Here is a 20907-nt window from a genome sequence, read left to right on the forward strand (position 1 = left end):
GTCTCTCTTTCCTTTGTTTGTCTCAATTTTGCGGTCCTGTTTTTAATATCCTTTTATATTTATTTTCATGTATGACAAGCTTCTATTGTTCTTATTGGATGGTGATGAAGAACATTGATGGACCAGATGCAAATCATGTATCTCCATCATTCTCATGACAATATTATTAATAATAAGATATCACAATTGCAATGTTGCAAAATTTCCACTTCTCTTTCATTTTTTCGGAGAGAAAACAGACACCTTATAGTAGATATTGCTCGAAATTTACACACAACATTCCGCTATAATAGAGAAGAAAAATCTATTAAGTTTTCAAGAAATTACGTTGACTAGTTTCCCAAAGAAAAAGTAAAGTTTGACAGGAAGTCTGCGACATCACAAACGGAAATACGTTGTATTGCACTTGGCCATCGATATGAGTCATTTTCGAATGTTAACACCACGGAACAGTTTGAAGGGTAGGAAAGGCATGGAGAGATTTACTGTTTTTCCTGGAGGGGGGGGGGGGGGGCGATCACAATTTTCCATCTCTAGAATATAATTGCTAGTGATTTTTTTTTTTTTTTTTGTTATTTAGGTTTACAAGAAATGAGATTAGGAAAAAAATCAATCGAAATCCGCCGCCTTGATTGTTCAAAATCCTCCCCCCCCCCCCCCCACACCACCATCTGGCCCGAGGAAAAGCAACAGGGGACAGCTGACTCATCAGATTAGTATTTTCCGAAAGCAACAAATCTCATGTCAGTCATAAATTGATTTTTTAATCTTCAAACAATCCCTTTTTGATTACTTTAACACCTTTTCAGGCATAAACTACCGGAAAGGGAAGTGATTTTCGAGAATAATGTTTGGGTAGGGGAGGCAAACTGCGCAGTTGTCAATTGATGCAGTAGCATTTATTTTAATAGTGCTCCAAAGTGTTATTTGAAATGTTTTGAAATTTTTTAACGCCGCTCAAAAGTTTCCTTTAAAAAGTGGAAGTAATTTTACCGGATATTTTTTGGTTTTGATCATAGTAAGACTTGTACGGAACGGGTCCCTCTTTTGGCAACGCTGCATTTCTCAATCTTGTAAACAAAAAACCTACCAGGTGAATGACCGTGAATCCCCGATAAGTGATAACCAATACCCCCTAGACTGACCATACCTAAACATTCGGAACTCATCTGTGAGTGTGTGAGTGCATCAGGTTGTGAGTTTTTACACAGGACCTTATGGGACGAGGTGAATAAGTGAAATTAAGAGTAACATGAGATGACTGGTGACCTTAAGTGATCTTTTCTTGGAAGTATAACATTCGTGGAACATAAATACCAAAAATTTGCCACTGAATCACTTTCCTGGCAGAGAATTTAAAACATTCAAGTGGATAACCACATCCCCCTCCCCTCCTCTCCATTCCCTTGAAGGATGCAGTCCCTATGTAGTATGTACTTCCACTATTAAATTTTTTTTTTCCCACCCAGAAACAGATTCAGCCGCCGAAATTAAATGCATTCAAGGCTTTCATACTTGAAGTTTAAGGGAAAAAATCCTTCCCCCGTCAAATTTTACTTTAAGGAGTGAAAAATAGCTTTTTTCAGGTTTTCCCCATAAGAGCCGTGTAAAACGTCACAACCAGATGTATTTTAACCTCAAAACAAATGTGTAGGTATGGTCAGTCTAGGGGGTATTGTGATAACACTGCGAGACTTTAATCAGTTGACGTACCACCGAAAAATTCAAATTTATTTAAATCTCAATCGGCCTCTGAATGTGCGAGTATTTAAAGTCCTACTGTTTTAGGCGAGAAGTCCTTGTGAGGCTTGTTTTTTGTGAAAGGAGGAACATAACCTGCACGTATACAAACCATCACAAAAAATGCGTTTCATAGCCCAGCACATCTACAGTTTGATCAAGGGTTCCGGAAATTCCAATCGTGCGCTTGTGAGGTTGATTAGCAGTTCGGCGATCAATTATAACATGGAATCAAGTGAAGCTTTAGTAGAAGGGAACGAAATCATCGCCCAGTCATTGAAAGCACAGGTTTGCATTTCAGTTTTCTATCATGTCCAGGTGTTGTTGTCTGGCAAATCTTCCGTTTCATCACCATTTGGTGTGAATTTATGTTTTTAAGTCCCTGAGTGTAACTCTCCAATCGAAAGTCCAACATTTACTGACTCTTTGCTAGAGTAGTTATTCCTCAGTATCTTTCAACAATGTTTGAATTTATGCCAGGCTGAGTGTCGAGGTGTCTTCATGGAGCCGAGGCAATGGTGGAACTGCCATCATGCTCCCTAATGTTGGACTGTACTCCTTGACTTGTAAGGAGGACATATATCATATTCTTGAAAGGCCTAGTGCCTGTCTGATAAGCCAACGGTGAGTCATATTGATGAATTTGGCAAATGCTAACCGAGCTTGGAACATTTCGGAGTATGACCAGTTGAGCTCTGTTGCTTCTGGTCTGCTGCTGGCAGGAACGCACACTATTATTGTTCCTCGACTTATTTACAAAGCAGCCGAGCAGTGAAAACAGACTATCAGACTGCTTCCTGATAGCTATGTCCCACCTCCACCCTGTCACCCTTTAGAGTTGATAAAGTATTGCAGCGGCAGGTCATCTACAGCCATAGTGACAGATTTTTATGGGTCCTGGAAAAATTGTTATGGCTGAATTGAACCTGGGACCTTATTGTTGGCAGTGAATTATCTTAACTACCTATCCTCCACAGCTAGTGTCAATAATCTAAATTGTCATATAAAAATGAAATCATCTCTTATCTTCAGAGAAAAAAAGTGTATGATCTATTATAAAATAAATATTTGGTTCTTTTAATATTATGTATCAGGTCTAAATTTACCATATTGTCTTGGATTTCATCGTAATTTACAATCGGCTGACACCAAAGAGACGTCAGACTGATATTAGGTTACGGTCAAACTGACACCATAGTGTTATCGGAGTTACACTGATATTGGACTGATTTGCTCCATGAAGCAGTTTGATGCCAGACTGAGACTGAGAGGTGAGTGATTCACCTTCACCAAGTTTCAGTTTACAATTACTCAGATAGAGGAAAATAACTTCTCTTCATTATTTGGGAATGAATCTTTCAAATAACAGAGGTCTCTTCTTTTCTTTTTTCAGGGTGTGAAGTATGTTTTTGGAATCGTGGGAATCCCAGTGGTTGAGTTGAGTTTAGCGCTACAAGCTGCTGGCCTTCATTATATTGGAATGAGGAATGAGCAAGCTGCGTGTTATGCAGCGCAAGCTATTGGATATTTGACCAAGAATCCTGCTGCCTGTCTTGTTGTACCAGGTCCTGGCTTGCTTCATGCATTCGGAGGCATGGCAAACGCACAGATCAATTGCTGGTGATTATTCATTATTTTTTTCCAATAGGATTTACTTCGGTTCTGAATATGTTAAAATGATTTTTTTTAAAATTCATTAATTTCTCAGCGCTCAATTGCTCACTGCTTAAAGGTCCTCTGAAAATTTCCGTACTTACATCAACTTGGTACATACTTAATTGTTTTAATGGCACCTCAGCAATGCAGACGCTGCAATGGCACCTCAGCAACTCAGAGCTTGCGAGTTTTACTCAGCAGATCACTGCAAGCACACTTTAATGCAGCACCAAAGATAGTGAATTTTAATTTATGATAGTGGCAGGTTCCCTCTACTGTGGTGGGGAAACATCTTTTCAGCTACTTGTGTCTGATATTCTTAATTAGCTAAACCAGCAAAAAAACTGCTACTTTGGCCCATCCTAAGCATTTTCAAGACCAAGTGAATCAAAAATTGCAACGTTGCTAATCTTCACACATGTTTGATATTGTTACAAAGTAAAATAAGTAACGTTTTCTCTTAAAATTGTCCTCGAATTTTTCTCACTCTTCGAAAAAGAAGACTAACAGATAATTACAAGCAGATATTTTGGTTAGTTTCTCTCTAGGAAAATGAAACATCAATGGAACTTTTTAAAAGTTGCAATGGCTGTATTATTAATTTACCATTTTTTCCCATTGTTATTCAATGCATCTAGCTAGTGTACTGGTGTGTTTTAAAATTTCATGTAAAAACTGTAATTTTAATTGTGAATTTTTTTTTGCTTTAATTTACCTTTCAGCAGTTTGTACCTAGTACCATGCCACTACAGACTGAATTGAATTGGGACTAATAGTTTAAGTTTTTTTACCTTTTGATAAATTTTATGTTTGTTTGTTCACACCGTTTTGCAGGCCAATGATCGTGCTTGGTGGCTCTTGTCCTGGTGATCATGAAGGCATCGGAGGTTTTCAAGAATGCAGACAAGTAGAGCTAAGCCAGCCTTACTGTAAATACAGTGCGAGGCCTCCTAGTGCTTCTCTCATTCCTTTTCATGTGGAGAAAGCTGTCCGTTTATGTAAATATGGTCGACCAGGTAATTATGATCTTCTGGATCTACCTCCCTGACTTGAATGCTCTTTCTTATTTTGCTAGATTTATTGCAATTCGTGTGCCTGTGAAAAAGTTGGAAGGCCTTAAAAACGAGGGAGCAGGGAAAATTTTTAAATGTCAAAAGAAAAAGAAGAGGTACGTCATCAATTTTGACATCGGTGGAAAATTTTATGAAAAACCGATGAAAAAAGAGGAAAGCTGGTTTGCCGATGTATGAAAATTTAAAAGCTTGGAAAATTCAGCACTTGTTTATCACATTTCATCCCAAAGCTGAAAGTTAAATCCTTTTCCTCTCATTTATGACACAAAATGATGTCAATTGTATTTTTTCAGAGTATCTTGTTGATATTCCCCTAATTTGACTTTAATTCATTCTCTCTTCAAAAATTTTCAAGGTGTCTCATACTTAGATTTTCCTGCTAACATCCTATCTCAGCAAATCCCCGAGAATCGGGTCGTTTCCGTACCTCAGTGCCCAGAACCACCAGTATCATGGCCAGATCCAGCATCCATTCAAGAAGCAGTGAAAGTGCTAAAACAGGCCTCTAATCCGCTTGTTATTATTGGCAAAGGTAATTTTCTCACTAATTCATCTTGTATTTGACTTGATGTCTTACTTAAGAATGTTTTAATTAAAAAGAGGCAGTCCCATTTTCCATAGGAAATGGCCACAAGAGATTTTCCATCCATACTTTCAGGAATCATAAAGGATCATTGGAGAGCCCTAAATCCGGTTACCTTTTCCGTCTAGCCCTCCAAGGGGGGAGGGGGACGGGGTCAAAGGTCAAATTCACAGACCGCCATAACTTTTGAGCAAAGCAATGGATTAACTTGATCTTGGGCTCAAATGAAAGGTCTTGTTAAGAGCTTTCATTGGAGCCCAAGATCAAGTTGATCCATTGCTTCGTTCAAAAGTTATGGCGGTCTGTGCGTTTAACCTTTGATCTCCTCCCCCTCCCCCCTTGGAGGGCTAGACGGAAAAGGTAACCGGATTTAGGCCTCTCCGATGATCCGTTATGATTCCTGAAAGTATGGATGGAAAATCTCTTGCGGCCATTTCCTATGGAAAATGGGACAGCCTCTTTAGAATTGTCTAAATTTTGAGGGAAAATGAACCAATGGATAAGGTGTAAAATTAAGCATTCTGCCATGACATTTTTGTTTGGCATTTTTTGGAGCATTTTTATCCTAAAATGTTTATAGAGCACTTCTCTATGTTGTGGTATCAATGACTCAATCCTAAGTTTTTGTGGTCTGTGGTCCTTTTCGACAGTCCATGCATGAAGATCCAGGATCTCAAGTCTTGGATCTTCTGTAAATTTTCCCTAAGAATACTAAAAAGGTGATTGAAGCAAGTACACCCTTAGATACGATTCAGTTATTTCTCTGTTGAGAGTTTTAGCACTTTTTCCCTATTTCTGTAATCTTCTTTTGGTCATGCATCCATTTGATGGTAAATCAGTAATATATAAATACTATCTTTGTTTATTTGCAGGTGCTGCCTATAGTCATGCTGAAAAGGAAGTCAGAGCCCTTATTTCCAGTTTCAATTTACCATTTTTAGCGACACCTATGGGGAAAGGAGTGGTCTCTGATAATGATCCTAACTGTGTTGCGTCAGCAAGAACGTTAGCATTGCAAAAAGCAGATACTATTTTACTTCTTGGTGCTCGTTTGAACTGGATTCTCCATTTTGGAAAGCCGCCCAGATTTGACGCTAATGTGAAAGTCATTCAGGTAAGCTGTTCACTAAGTGTGTTTGTGCATTAGTCCCTGTGAACATAGTCATTGTTTAGCTCAATTTTATTACTGGAAAGGGTTTCACACATGAAAGCCATGGCTATGCGAAGACCAATTGCAATGGTTAGTGATTGAGATTTGATAAATTAATGTACTCCAATTCACCCTTTAAGTTGAAATATTTTATGGATATTTCCTTTTTTTTAAAATTACGTTTTTGGGAAGTGATTTCTATGCAAGAGTTTAAGTTTTGATACAAAATACCCATGAAGTTGCACATTCATGAGAATTAGCAGTCAAAGAGACCATTTTGGAAGATTAACCAGACACCTTATAAAATCAGTCTTTTTATTCATATTTTTGTGTGAGCCATTATGCTATTTTTGAGAAGAAATGTTCCTTTCTGCTGAATTATTTCTGACTAGCTGATCAGAGACTACTTCTTATGACTCTTTGACTCGTCATACTTTGAGTCAAAGCCAAATAAGTTCCTGGACTTTTAGAATGCCAAGGAAAATCACTTATCTATAGTTAAAAATTGAATGTAAAAGCAAGAATGATGATGACGGAGTTTCTGTCTCACTATAAAAATGTGCAACTTATGTGGCGTAGACTCTAATCGGATTTACTTTCAATAGACCAAGATGTACTTCATATCCAATTTCAACCTTTTGCAGGTTGATATTTCTCCTGAAGAACTGCACAACAGTGTCACTGCAGAAGTGGGCATTCAAGGAGACGTTAAAGTTTCTGTAGATCTCCTCGTGAAGAGCTTGGAGTCCTCCAACTGGAAGTTTGATAAAAGTTCCTCCTGGTGGAATCAGCTGAAAGCAAAGTGTGCAAGTAACAAAAGCACCATCGAGGTACAGTGTGAAATTAGGAAATCAGTTTATATAGACTCCGAACCATATTACCAGACTTCAGAGACTTGACATTTTTCATCAACTGATTTTTGGTCAAATCTCGTCCTTTCGAAAGAATCACTTAACTCAGCCTTGTGCATCTAAAATTATTTTGTTGGTAGGGTTTCGGGAGAGATTAGGAGTGTCACAAGAGCAGTACTCACAAGGAGTGTTAAAGACCACCGCTCTACATCTGATCCTTAATGAAAAAAAGGTCCTTGGGTCATTTTTAAAGAAATTTTCTCAAGTCAGATCCTAAACTCAAATTTAATTGAAGGAATGTTTTAATTCAAGCCTCACCCTTGAGATAAGTGACAACTTCAAGACCTATCATAGTCCTTAACTCAATGGTAAGGACCAAATCTTTCTAACATACTGTGAGCCATCACTCAAGTAAACACGCATATATATACACGACCTTTATATATATATATATATGTGTGTGTGTGTGTGTGTGTGTGGATTTCAGCTAATAGAAGAAAATGGTTCTGAAAAAAAGTTGGTAAGTGATTTGGCCATATCACGCTAAAGACTACTTTCCTGTTATCTTAGAGCTCCATACTATAGGAATTTAATTACGTGCATAGCAATATCTTTAGGATTATGTATAGAAATGAGACTTGGAAGTCAGAAAAACTACCATCAATGTTAGTATGGTGACGCTTACTGTTTTGGCTTTGAAATGATTAATTCAGCTTAGTTGTGATATTCCAATGTACTGATTGAAAGCACTAGGTATAGCTACCTAAAAAACCCAAAAAATTGAAACGCCGTTCGATAAAACAAAAATTAAAGAGTCAGAAAGCCAAATTTATTCCTAAATTGCAAGAATGACTTACATTATTTCTCTCTGTGTGTCATAAAAGCAGATGCATGCTGTTCTGGAACTATTATTTGTGAAGAAGTCTTTGTACGAAAGTGGTTTGAAGTTTAAGAATGGGCTTATATCACGATGTTATCGAAAAATTGCTTAAAAAGCGAGCGTCACCAAAACTGACCAAAAACTACCAAAATTCGATGTCAGCTTCCCTCAGCATTTTTTTAGATCCCGTCCTCAACTGACAAACTTCACTCTCATAGGTTGTTTTGAATATAGCGTTGTAAATGTAAACTTGCTTATAGTGAATAAAATATTTGTTTATTTTTTCAGAAAATGGCTGAAGACAAGACAGTACCTTTAAATTACTACACTGTTTTCAAACACATTCAGGAAATCATTCCAGAAGGTAACTATATTTCACCCTTGGTATCTCCACTTCATTCCATGCAAAATTTTATCCATTGAATCCGAATATTTTTGGCATTTTACACAACTCATAGTTGTATCTATGGATCATATTTTTTTCACTCTGAAGTAGTTCCATAGTGCATATGTAATAAAAATGGAGAAGATCTCAGAATCTAGAAAAAAATCGAATTTTTAGAGAGTGCTTTCAGTACTCTTGATATAATTGTTAAAATATTCGACACTTTTTTGTCCCTGCTCAATGCAATAACCATTACTTAAATAATCTTGAAAATGAAGCATACCTAATTTTTTGAGGCTTAAACTTTTTTGTGGAGAATTACTTCGAACAGAGCGGCCTTAAAAAACTTGTTTGCGTCTTTCTCTGTGATAATGGGGGTATCTTTATAGGATTTATTGGCCAGCTATTTAAAATACTGGCTATTCTCAGCCTTTTAATGTCCCCTGCTTCCCTTTGTTGAATTTCTTCTCTAAATATACTTTTCTTAATTTATAGATAGCATTATTGTCAGCGAGGGTGCAAATACTATGGATATTGGTCGCACAATGCTTGCAAACACACTTCCTAGGCACCGACTTGATGCAGGTATGTCTGAAATTTTTTGAAAGAAATCTTTAAAAAATCAAGACCAAGAATACCAAACGGATAAGCAAGTACATCATCACTAATCACTATCAATGTCTCTTGACTTAGAAAAACACTGAATGTTTTTAACATTATACATTTTACTTACTTTCCTTTGATGTTGAGATAAGTTGTTTATTTTGAGACTAAAATCTTCATACATAAGAATCTGGAGATTGGTGAAGTCCAGATCCAACACTTTTTATCAGTTTTCTGGATTCTGAATCAGAGCACTCTTTCAAAATGGACGGTTAATTTTCAGTAATTAAATTTATGCAGGAACTTTTGGGACCATGGGTGTTGGTCTTGGATTCGCTATTGCCTCTGCTCTGTGGTGTAAGGAATACGCCCCTCAAAAAAAAGTTATTTGTGTGGAAGGTGATGCAGCATTTGGCTTTTCAGGAATGGAAGTAGAAACCATGTTCCGGTAAGAGTTTATCCTCTGTCCTTATGCTTTATTCTACAATGACTGTAAGCAAGATCTTTGAATCTTCAAATTTTAATTTCTCAATGCAAAAAGTGTAAAAAGACTGCACATATGTACCATCCATTCTCTCTAGCTTGCTTAGGCCAGCCACAATCCTTCCAACAATGCCACAGTTCCTGTTGCTGTTATTATGAAAAAATTCTGGAAAGTTCTAGAAAGTTCCAGAAATACTATGGTTCATTACCCAGTGAAAATGTTAAAATGTCAGAGAAAATTCCAGAAAGTACCAAAGAGGATGCGGGAAGAATCTCCTTAATCAGCCATGTGCCGCACGGTCTAATCTGTTCGGGTCTACATTGAAAGAGGAAGGGAAGAATTTTAAAGGAGCCATGCCTGAATGGTGGCGCTGGAAAGAGTGTCAAGGACAAAAAAGTGTGGAAGGGCAAAGGACTTAGCACAAGGGGGGGAGGCGGCTGCATGGTGCAAGAAAAGACACTTGTGCTGGGTTGCGCAAGGAGATGCATGGTGCGTTGTGTAAAGGAATAGTATGTTTTTGGCGCACAATTTTTGGGTACGGGTTTGCCCTGCAGCTTTGTATTTTTTTGGGAAGGTGGCTGCAGGTTTTACCCGTTGAATGGAAATTTTTGCAGAATTTTAAGTAGACTTAATTCTGCACAGAAAAAAAGGTAGCTTCATTTCAATCTTGCAAAATTTCCTCTTGAAATTTGTAATCTTTTCAGGAAATAATGGAGCTTTCTAACTACAAATTTCATTGATTTCACCTCTGAGTATGGGAAAAAATCAGCAAAATTTTTGATGAGAATTGCTTTGCCACATTCTTCTGTAAAAATGAATTTTTTGAGTCTATTTTAAAATCTAAGAAATGGAGAAACGTTCTTTTGTTCAAGAAATGATGCTAGACAGAAGCGGTTGTAGCTTGAGTTAATACTAAGCTAGAGGCTAGAGACCCAGGATTTTTTAAATGGCCAGAATTGGATCTCCTACAAAATATCTGAGAAAATTGTTGAATTTTTTATGTGAAAAATTTATTTTTTTGAGCCTTTTTGATTACTATTTGGGATCTATAAAATAATAAAAGTAAAAAATAAAGATGTTTAAACCATTATCAAAAAAAACTGGAAGTCTTATACGTCCTCTTTCACAGAATTTGTATGAAAATGGAAACTGAAGGAGATACACATTGTTTCAAAGCAAGAATGGCAAGCCATTTCCGAAATGAAATTGGAATTCAATTACTCCAATGCTTTCTATCTCATTTTTTTTCTTTCTTTTGTCTTGGTGCAGTTACAACCTTCCAGTGGTCATCATCATTGTAAATAATAACGGTATATATTCAGGATTTGACTCAGATGTGTGGTCTGACATTCAGGGAGATCGAGAGGACCTTGCTCTAAAGTAAGTAACTGTTCAGTTTTTTCCTGTTTTTGCACCATTCTGTTTTATTTTGCTATGAATTTTCAGGGAAAACGCATAGAGACAAGTTGTAACAAAAGTATGTTTAAATTGAGATAAAACATGTTTGCAAGTCATGCATAAAAATCCTCCTTGGACCGACCAAGATTCTTATGGCATTTTGTCAATGAAAATATTGTAACGTCTCTGGTTTTTTTTTAAAAAAAAAAATTAAAAGCTAGAAGGAACACAAAAAAGTGGCAGTTTAACATATCTCAATTGACGCAAGACAAGTAATCAGGAAAAGAAAATGTGAGAGTTTATTTAATTACTTTATACCAAGTACCATCTCCAGGAGGAATATCAGGAAAAATGTCAGTGAAGAATCATAAACAGACACATCCTGTTCTAGGTATGGAAAGAGCGCTGAAGTTTTTTTTATTCACGAACTCTGCTAACACATTTAACATAAAGAGACGAAACTGTGAAATAGTTCTGCCTTTCCTTCTTCTTTTGTTTTTAAAATCATTCATCTGAAATTTTATTTCGCATAACTTTCCATAGGCTGATTATTATTATTACTTATACTGTAATGAAAATCACAGTATGCGTTGTTACAATTAAGACTGTCAGCAATTGGAAAATTGATGATTCAGATGATCAAAGTTTTAAAACAAAAATTGCTGTACAGAAAAACAAATTTTGCTCTTTATAACATTTACTTTTTTCCATAGCTACGGTATCAACACTATTAATTCTATAATGCAGTCACAGACAAACAACACTCCTAGCTAATTTCTTTATATCTATTCTTTTCTAGAAGGTCCTGAAACAGAATCAGCCCAACAACATTAAAATTACCCAACCTCTTATATTTTACTTGCTAAACCATACCTACAGTGCGCCTTATTCTACCTTGGAATTGTGTGGATATATTCTTCCTAAAATGAAAGAAATTCACCCCAAGTTTCAAGGCATTGTGTCGCCTAGTATTTGGTTTATAAAATGAAACCTCTGAGGAAATAAGGCAACTGCAGTCAAGTTATCCAATTATTTAAAGACTGTTAATGATCACAAACTGAAAAATTTACCCGGGCAAGTAAGGATGTATTTTCTAGAATACACCACATTTCAAGTGAATCCTTCTGGAATTTCTTATCTTTATATTTTCAGGAATCCTCCACATGCTTTGACTGCCAGTGCCCATTATGAAAGGTTGGTGGATGTATTTGGGGGCAAAGGATTTTATTGTGTCACCATTCCTGAATTGCAAGCAGCTCTAAAGGAAGCTCTGACGGTAACAATTTTAAATCATCCTACTCATTGTCACTGTTCAAATTTCACACCACATTTTTTAGAGCAATCTACAATTTTTCAGAGGAACCAACACTGATTTTTTTGTAATGTGTGTAAAGTAAAATTTGTCGCAATCTCCAGCTCCAATTTTCCTTGCTCCAAAAAAAGATAAATTGTACAATTCAAGCCTAAATACTCCTAAAATCAGGGCGTTTTGCTATTCTTTCTAAGTTTTCAGAAAAAGAGGGAGAGACAAAAACAAGGTTTTTTAAAAGAATTGGCTTATGTGCTCATGGATTTCCTTACGAGATGCAGACTTGAGCAGTTTTGTATCCTTGCAGGTTAGGTCCGGTTTTTGTAACAATATCTATTTTCTAGATTCTGAGATTAAAATTAAGTTTGAATATTTCCTTTTTTTTCAGATCACAAATGGCCCATCGATAATAAATGTCATGATAAATCCGTCAGCTGGAAGAAAACCACAAACTTTTGGTTGGTTAACGGAATCGAAATTGTAAACCTTAACTGGCCCCCAATCATTCTATTCATGGTTTGGGAACACAATCGGGAAAGTTGGAGCACTTACATATTTCAAGGTGGAAGTTTTAAATTTACTCTTTTCCATTATTCAGTGTCAAAAATTTCCTCCCTTCACCGCGAACTGAGAAACTGTTTTATGCGAATTTGTAAAAGAAGGTTGAAGGACAGAGGAATATAAAGACATTGCCAAAGGGAAAACTTAAAAAAACTACTAACAATGGGGGCTCTATCAAGTAAGGGTATTGTGGGATCTAAATGGCCCCAAAAAAATCTGAGCTCCAGCTACACTCCTCAGCAGCCTAATTTTCTTGTTGAATTCGGCAACATAGAAACTTGGCCTTCAAGTATATTGTATAATTTTATCCAATTTATAAGATTTAAGCAACAAAACTCGATTTTTTGATATACATTGCTGATTCATTGCTTATCTTGCTTTATAGCATGGGTATTAAAAATGACAAAAGAAGTCTTTGGATACTGCATGTAAAGTGTGCTTACTAGCGTAATCGTAATGGTTTGTCAGAAAATGTTATTATATGAAAGACTGATTGTGAGCATAGCATTAGTCCTCTTTAGCCTTGTACCACATACTTAATCATCTTTGGTTGAATTCGTGACAATTTTATTGTGAGCAATCTATTTTAACAGGCAAAAATAAGTAGAAAGAGTTTTCTTGGTAAACTTTTGATTTATTCTCAGATATCTCGTAATTTCTTAGATCTCTTAGGAATCGGCAAATGTACCAAACCTGCCTTCTTGCGGATTTTCAATTTTCTACATTCTTCATTTTCTGTATAAAACATTTGGACAAATGAATTTTTTCAATTTTAATAATAGAAAATAGTAGGAATAAGAAAATACAAAACAATTGCCATATAAGCTTAGGGAACAACTATCTGTACTTCATTTATTACTGTGATTTTTATCAAGATTAACACAAGAATAAATACAGTGTAAGCAAGTTTTTGTGATGCTAGCACCAGAGCATTTAATTACAGTAAGACCTCGAATTATCGGATTGCGATTTAACGGATTCCGGGATTTAACTGATTCGGCCTCCGGTCCTGTGAAATCCGATAAATCAAGGTCTGATACTGTATTATTATTATACCTCATAGACTCCAATAAGTATTGCAATCAATGTTTAAATTACTCCTTACATTGTTTTACACTTTTATAAGTTGTTGATTTACGCTGTTTTTTATATAAATATATTTTATCATTTTTTAAATGTCTGTGTCTAGTCAATACATTGATAGAATTGGAAGATGATCTGGAAGTGTTATTACAGGCTAGAAAAAATCATTCTTACTTTTAAATTAGAATTCGTGGCTCATACCAAGAAATATATCATGTGACGAAATAATTTTCATTTTGTGGCATTAAATGACACTGGTTAGTGCAGCATGAAGTTGTTCTCAAAACCTACATTCAAGAGGCACCAACTGCCAGTGTGACAATCTGTAACCATATTGATCAGTGCTTCAGATGTTTAAGACTAAGCTACAGTTTGTCTAAAATGTAACAAGATATTCCTCCAAGTATGAACAGCATTCCAAGACAAGTTCCTGAAAAAGCAATGAGAGAAGAAAGGTGATAGGTAATTTATAGAAGGTGCAGAGGAGATGGCCCTAAAGGTGAGGTAATGATAATATGTACAATTCAAAGAAAACAATTGAGTTCCAAACTGGACAGAGCATCGGTGATTTTACCAATGGCATCAGAAGTCAGTATAAAACTTAAATTCTCATTACAAGGAGGAAAATCTCAATTGAGCATTTTTTGCTCATTGTTGCACTACACAGTAAATATATCTCTTAAAGGGAAAATTTTGCTTGAATAAGTTGAAATTTTAACAAATGTCAGCAAAATCACCAACACCGTCTGAACGACTTGTACGTCTAACAAAAGTTAATTTTGGCTCGGAACTTTGAAGAAAATTCTGTATTCAAGGTCTTTTTTAACCAAACCAGAATTTGTTCCTTTAGACTTCAATCAAACTTCAAGATTTTTACCCGAGCTATTGATTAAATGAATAAATGAGTAGCAAAATTAGATAAAAAATCTAAAAGAGCAACTTCATATTAAAAGTTTATTGATCCTCAGAAAACAATCTTATAATTAGCTGTACAGTTTTATTCTTTCTGTTCTTATTTAATTTCGTGCAAAAGGGTACAAATCTGGGCTCAGAAAGTAAGAAGCTCATTCTTTGGTACTTACTTGAATCGGGGGTTTCTTCACCTATCAGCCATCCAGTTAAAGCTGTGCTGATGAATGTTACAGAATTGGCAATGGGCACAGCCAAAGATAGATCTGTAGTGAAGAAACGGGGCAAAAGCAAAATCAGTAGACCGTTCGGAAAAAATTAACTTCCGACTTTACTAATTAGCTCATTAATCAACTGAAATTATCACTTTTTTCAGGATGGTGGACAAGAGTATCTTAAAATTCAACAGTTCTCACCAGAACAATCTGAGGATTGCTTCATTAAATGTAAACGTTCATGGGAGAGATCTTAATTTGTGGAAGCAACTAGTTCAGGAGAGAGATTTTGATATATTGAAAAATCAGAATAGAGAATTTGCAGGTGTCTGAAATTTGATGAATTTCGTGTTTAAGTGGAAACTACTGAGTGAACTGAACACGACCATTGGTTCACGAATTGAGCAATTATCGGAGAAGATATGACAAAATGATCCATTCTTCTAAAATACATGTGTTTAAATGTGAAAGCTGCCAGAAGACGTCACTAGGCGGTGCATTTTCTCACTTTTAAATCTATTTTTATACCATTTCCCAAACCAGAAAAAAATTATAAAATATACTGTGAAGTCAGCTCTTTAAGCACTTTCAGATGAGGCAATACAAAATTTGCCTGCAAATTCTCCATTTCTTCGATCACTTGCGCTTGGTTAAGGGCTGTAGAGATCAGGCACAAATGAAATCAATCGTCATTTTGACTGCTAAACTATGTGTTCTCACAATAAACTTGATGCACAATGAATGATAAAATTAAAAGATCAAAATAATTAGACTTGATCAAGCCACCATCAAGGCCTGTTTGCAAGTGCTCATCCTTGGTAGGAGCTATCGATGGCTAGTGAACCATGGAGACCTGTACCAATTTGGTAAAAATCTTTGGACGATAACTAAGTAATGTTGAAAAATTTCCATCCTCCAGTCTTTAATTCTTCTTTTTAAGAGTTATGATGTATCCATGTTCAGAATTTAAAGTGACATGATAAAAATACAAACATGTTGCAATTAAAATTTTTTAAAAAAGGACTAGTATAACTGTCAAGCAGAAATAAGGTAATCAACGATTTACCTGAATCTTGAAGTGCAAAATAGTACAGAACCGATCCAGTTTGATTTATCAAAAATGGGAGCATATACTGAAAGAAAAAATACACACGAAAATCATGGCAGAAACTTCAGCACTGTTTGTACTCAAAAGAAAATATTCTTCTCCATTAAAATACATGGCATAATATCTCCAAATAAATTCAAAGCAATAATCAATTGCACTGTACTCAGTTGTTGGTCATCTTTAACTTCTTTAAGGGGCTTAGAAGATTAATTACCGGCTCAACGCTGATAATTTAAAGTAATTGACATCACTAAGTCCCCTGGCTTTTTTTTGAAAGTTTTTTGGGTAGATGTATCACACATCTTCAGAAGTATAAATATCTGAGTAAATTTTACGTTTGATCCCTTGCATGTGCAGCATGAAGGATCTACACTACAACAGTTCCCAATTTATGATGTGCAGGGGTTTGGAGTGTATTTTCTGGGCAAATGGTATTGAAGTTACAGAAAGAACAACGAAGAGAAATTTTTTTGTAAAAGTGCAAGGAAAATTGTTCATACCCCTCCAATTAAAATTAAATGGTTGTCTTTGCCTAGACGATGAGAGATGGGGAAAAACTGATAATATTTTGGTAGAAAAAGGAGCTGTAATTCCGAATTTATTTGAGGAAATCACTAAATGCAATCCTTGGACGACCATAAAGCAAACCCATTTTAAGTTTTACCAACTTATGGTTCAAAGAAAATTACATATTTGAATTTCAGCCCTAGCTTCCTCAGATTATTTATTATTTTCCTCAAACAAAACTGAGAAGAAAAAAAATATAAAAAAAATAATGAAATGTGATTTGAAATGAGAAAGTACCTTCCAATTCAGCAGCAAAAATTTAAATTCAAGAAGAGTATTAAGTATCCATGTTCTTCTGCTTGATTTCTTTGAGACTCTATCTAGTCCTTTCGACCCAATCTTGATCAGGGGGTTTGTGACTCCCCATATTGAACCCACTAGGATTAATTTAATGAAAGCTAAACAGAAGCAGAAACAAAAGAATGAAATCCATTATTTTTTGGCTCAGGAAACATGCTTTGCTTTTTAAGTAGATTTGAAAAGAAATCACCCCTTTTATGGATACAGTATACCCATTTCGGACATAAACCTCTAGGCTTCGTTTTTCACTCGCAGGGATTTTTGTTGCTACTTCCCATTTTCGGAAAACCATGTTTATTTAATGAAACAATATTTTTCATCTTCTGAGTTTTGAGTTTCCTAGTCTTTCTTAACTAGGTATCGCAAGATTGGGGCTATAATTCTTTGCAAACGTCTGTAAAATTTCAAAATGGTTGCGCCTGGGATGAATTTACGTTTGACTCAAGGATTGAAAACAGTTTGTTCTTCTTTTATTTAATTTATAAGGGGAAAATATTTATATTTATTTACTTGTGTGTTTAAAGATTCACCAAGGTTCATGATAGGATATCCTAAACTTTGGAGAAATAATTATTCCTTATAAGAAGAAACACTTTTGATAATGAGAAGGAAGTCATTAGAAAAACTACGCAGATATGGTTTTTGTGAAATTTAAAATAAAAATAAAGTTAAAAATTTTCGAGGTTTATTGATAAAAAAAACAGGCAAGGAACTTAAATTTAATCTACAATTCTTAAAAGTAAGTAAGTATTTTAGAAAGTCCAACATCAATATAATAAACATTCAACGTACCTACAAGTTTTCATCTTTTTAAAAGAAAGAGTTGATTGAAGTAGAATCAACACATATTAAAATGAGTCCATACACTTTTTTTCTATGCTTCCTACTTCTTTTGATTTTACATTAAAATTCACTATTCTTTTTTCTTTTTAAAAATCTAACTAAAATTAGAGGAGGAATTTTAAAATGCTAAAGTCAACATCTATGCTTGTTTACCATCAATGTATGGTGTGCATATGCTTTTCGATCAAAACTTAAAACTTGTGAGGGTTTTCCTCTGTGGATCAAATTGTTCAAATAAGCCCAAATAAGACTCATAAAGTAAAACGAAAGAAGCTGTAAAAATGAGCATACACGGGACAAGGGACCTTAATTATTCTGAGAAACTCAATGAGTGTTTTGCCAATTCTATTGTGTAATGTTTTACACAAATTTTGGGGGCAAATACTACCCAAATATATCCAGCTCCACTCAAGATGTGGCACTTTAAAGTCTGCAGCTAAAAAACTACTTATTTGAGCTAACTTTTTCTCCAGTTTTGCTTGGAATTGAAATCCCTTTTCCTGTTGAAAGTTGCACTTATCAGAATGTTACCTGGATTCACTATCATTAGCAATGCTACTCGTGGAACCTTACTGGCTCACTCGAGGAAAATTCTTGACCACAATTTTGACATAGAACTTGTGAATCTTTGGTGTTTGACAATAAACAATTCCTACAAAAAAAGTGGCCACAAGGCAAGCGGTACAAGGTATCAAAAATCACACAACTTTGACATTGTTTTTTCTGGGATACACTGCCACTGGTAGGATGTCTGAATGATGGTAATCCTGCTAGTGTTTTTCGTAGAATGTCATCTACATTGTGAGATGTTGATGTGAACACGCTTTTTGACAAGCTCTGACACGAACTGTCACTATCATCACTGAGAACAATTACTTCATCACCATCAGCATCATCGATACAAATTATTTCTTCATTTGAAGATGCTTTACTGCAATGAGCTGTTTTTTCCTTTTGGCATGTAGAAGTAATACCCTTGAGATTAATTTTCTCAGGTGCAGGGTCGGAAGCAGGAAATGGCTGTTTTACATTTTTTTGCAATAATCCTGCATTATGGTAACTGTCAGAATCTTGAGCGGAGGATGTACTTTGATGATTAAACAGATTGGGAGAAATATTATTCTTTTGCTCCAACTGACGATATATTTTCTTGACACTACTACTATCACTATCATTACTTAATTTCCTTTTACCAACAGTCCGAGAAGTAAACCGTAATGTCTCATGATGAGAATTATCATTCAAAAATTTGTCTATCCTCACTTTCAGCTTGGAGAAGAAAATTGGTTTTCGTTCTTCTGTGAAAATCTCACCAGTGAATGGATCACTGGGAACTCTACCACTCTGTGCATCAACTTTTGCACATTTTTCTAAAGTTGAGAGGTCGATAATTTTGCCAGATGGTAATAACATTGGCATAGTCATGATACTGAATGTAATCACATCCATGAATTCCTCAGGTATTACTAACTCAGATTCATGATGTTCTTGTTTGGTTTGAAGAGAGCTTTGACTTGAAACATCTGACTGCTGGGTCTTAGTAATAGACAAATTATCCTTCCATAATGCTTCGACCTTTTTTTTACACTCCAAATCACAATTTGGACTAGGATGGCCCCAAATTTCGATTCTTTTCAGAGACGGCACCGACGAATTTTGAGTTTTAGTCACTTTGATTGATAATGTTCTTACACTGGTGATCAAGTTTTGAACTCGGCTAAATAAAAAATGCTTTGAAAATGGAATATTAATGGCACTCAAAACACCACCAGTCTTCTTTTTCTTAGAAAAGACAATGCAGTCCTCTGAATTACGAATGTACCCTAAACCTATGAACTGATGTTCACTTATGGCAGTGGTTGATTTTTGAGATGCATAAATTTCAAAACCGATAGACTTTTGAATTCCTACTCTTGGATAAATAATGATATGACTAAGATTTACATCACAGATTAACTTGACTGTTACAGTCATTGGTGGTTTGATAAAGTAGTCGGCGAGCAAACCTTTCTGCTGTAAAGGATCAACCGCAATGAGATTTTTAACCTCATAGCCATCACAGCAAACTGTGTCACATGAAATCTCAGGATTTAGACATGGATGACAAAAGTTAATCGTCATGCTTCAAGTAACTAGGAGATATAACTTAAGCCCTTTAAGTAATGTGAACGATGTTTGTGAAATTTTAAAAGCACCATGAGGAGTGCATATCATTGGTTTCAATTTTTAAAAAATTGTTCAGTAGAGAGAAAATGACAGGGAAAAAAGCTTGACAGTCTTCAAGTCAATTGAAATGTATAAAGTTTATAAAAATAGTTGTGATTAATGACCAGATGCATACTCAGCATGAGAGACTGCGTCAACTCCAACACTTGAAAGACATGAATTGCGATGTTTTACCTCTTGACAATAAAAATTATCCTCGTCCTGAAACAGAATTCAAAATTAAACCCTCGATCATTATGATGCTTTGATGAACAGAAAGATGATTATTTTGCTTTGATAAACCACATGAAAAAGCTGGAGGGTTGGCATGGGTTTGTGTTCCCCTTTTTTAAAATTGAAGATATGTGGAATATTTGTGGCTTTTCAACCCAAACTTCAGTGAAACCTTGGTTGGCCAAGGAAAATGAGCTGTCGGATATTATACACTTTGTATGTTCTCTGGAGTCTAGTGATCCAGCAAAACCCACAAAAGCAAAATGCAATTTCAGCCACTAAAGACACACTTTTCGGAAGTTCACTACACTCTTCCTATGGTGCGCAGGAAACGAGATACATACATGTGCCCAGTAATTCTATGAAAAATGAGGGCAGCAGCTATTAACTTCCTGATAGTCCATGCAAAGAAGACATGTGAGACGATGCCTGTTTCAATTTAATTTAAAATTAATTTGAAACAAATATAACTATAATTGCTTACCACTGCGGATGTTGGATTTCTAAACTGAAAAATACTTTATAATAAAGATATACGTAAAAAACGGAGTTGGCTTGAACTTAGAATAAGTGCAAAATAAACGATATCATAATTGCGTTCACTGAGGCTACTTTTAATTATTCAAGAATGAGTTCACTTCTGGATTCTAACTGAGGAAGCAGAGCATGAAATAAATAGATGTTAAGATAAAATATTAAAGTAATGGAAATGGGAAGGAGCACTACATACTTCTTATCAAATTGACAAAAATGATAATGAACAAGCAAGG

The 20907-nt window shown here is 35.4% G+C and overlaps 2 protein-coding genes across 3 annotated transcripts; one reads left to right on the forward strand and one right to left on the reverse strand.

The window, feature by feature from the left end:
* The first annotated feature begins 1654 nt into the window (after window positions 1-1654).
* Hacl (2-hydroxyacyl-CoA lyase) lies at window positions 1655-13849 on the forward strand. Its single transcript, XM_019058801.2, has 12 exons — window positions 1655-2028; window positions 3134-3360; window positions 4231-4412; window positions 4825-5001; window positions 5925-6166; window positions 6847-7032; window positions 8222-8297; window positions 8814-8903; window positions 9222-9369; window positions 10675-10785; window positions 11956-12079; window positions 12501-13849. Exons 1-12 carry the CDS (start codon window positions 1864-1866, stop codon window positions 12594-12596), a joined length of 1824 nt encoding a protein of 607 aa, XP_018914346.2. The 5' UTR covers window positions 1655-1863; the 3' UTR covers window positions 12597-13849.
* Window positions 13495-20889, reverse strand: LOC109042183 (transmembrane protein 234 homolog). 2 transcript variants are annotated; one of them, XM_072300323.1, is made up of 6 exons: window positions 20622-20879; window positions 20040-20125; window positions 16793-16953; window positions 15947-16013; window positions 14839-14931; window positions 13495-14186 (listed from the first exon to the last, which is right to left on the reverse strand). In XM_072300323.1, the coding sequence occupies exons 2-6, from the start codon at window positions 20044-20046 to the stop codon at window positions 14122-14124; spliced, it is 393 nt and encodes a 130-aa protein (XP_072156424.1). In that variant the 5' UTR covers window positions 20047-20125; window positions 20622-20879; the 3' UTR covers window positions 13495-14121. The 2 variants fall into 2 exon arrangements, with proteins under 2 accessions (XP_072156424.1, XP_072156423.1); XM_072300322.1 differs by lacking the exons at window positions 13495-14186; window positions 14839-14931; window positions 15947-16013; window positions 16793-16953 and having other exon boundaries at window positions 17519-20125; window positions 20622-20889.
* Between the last annotated feature and the right edge of the window lie 18 nt (window positions 20890-20907).

This window comes from Bemisia tabaci, chromosome 5 (genome assembly GCF_918797505.1).
Source record: "Bemisia tabaci chromosome 5, PGI_BMITA_v3".
Classification (NCBI taxonomy): domain Eukaryota; kingdom Metazoa; phylum Arthropoda; class Insecta; order Hemiptera; family Aleyrodidae; genus Bemisia; species Bemisia tabaci.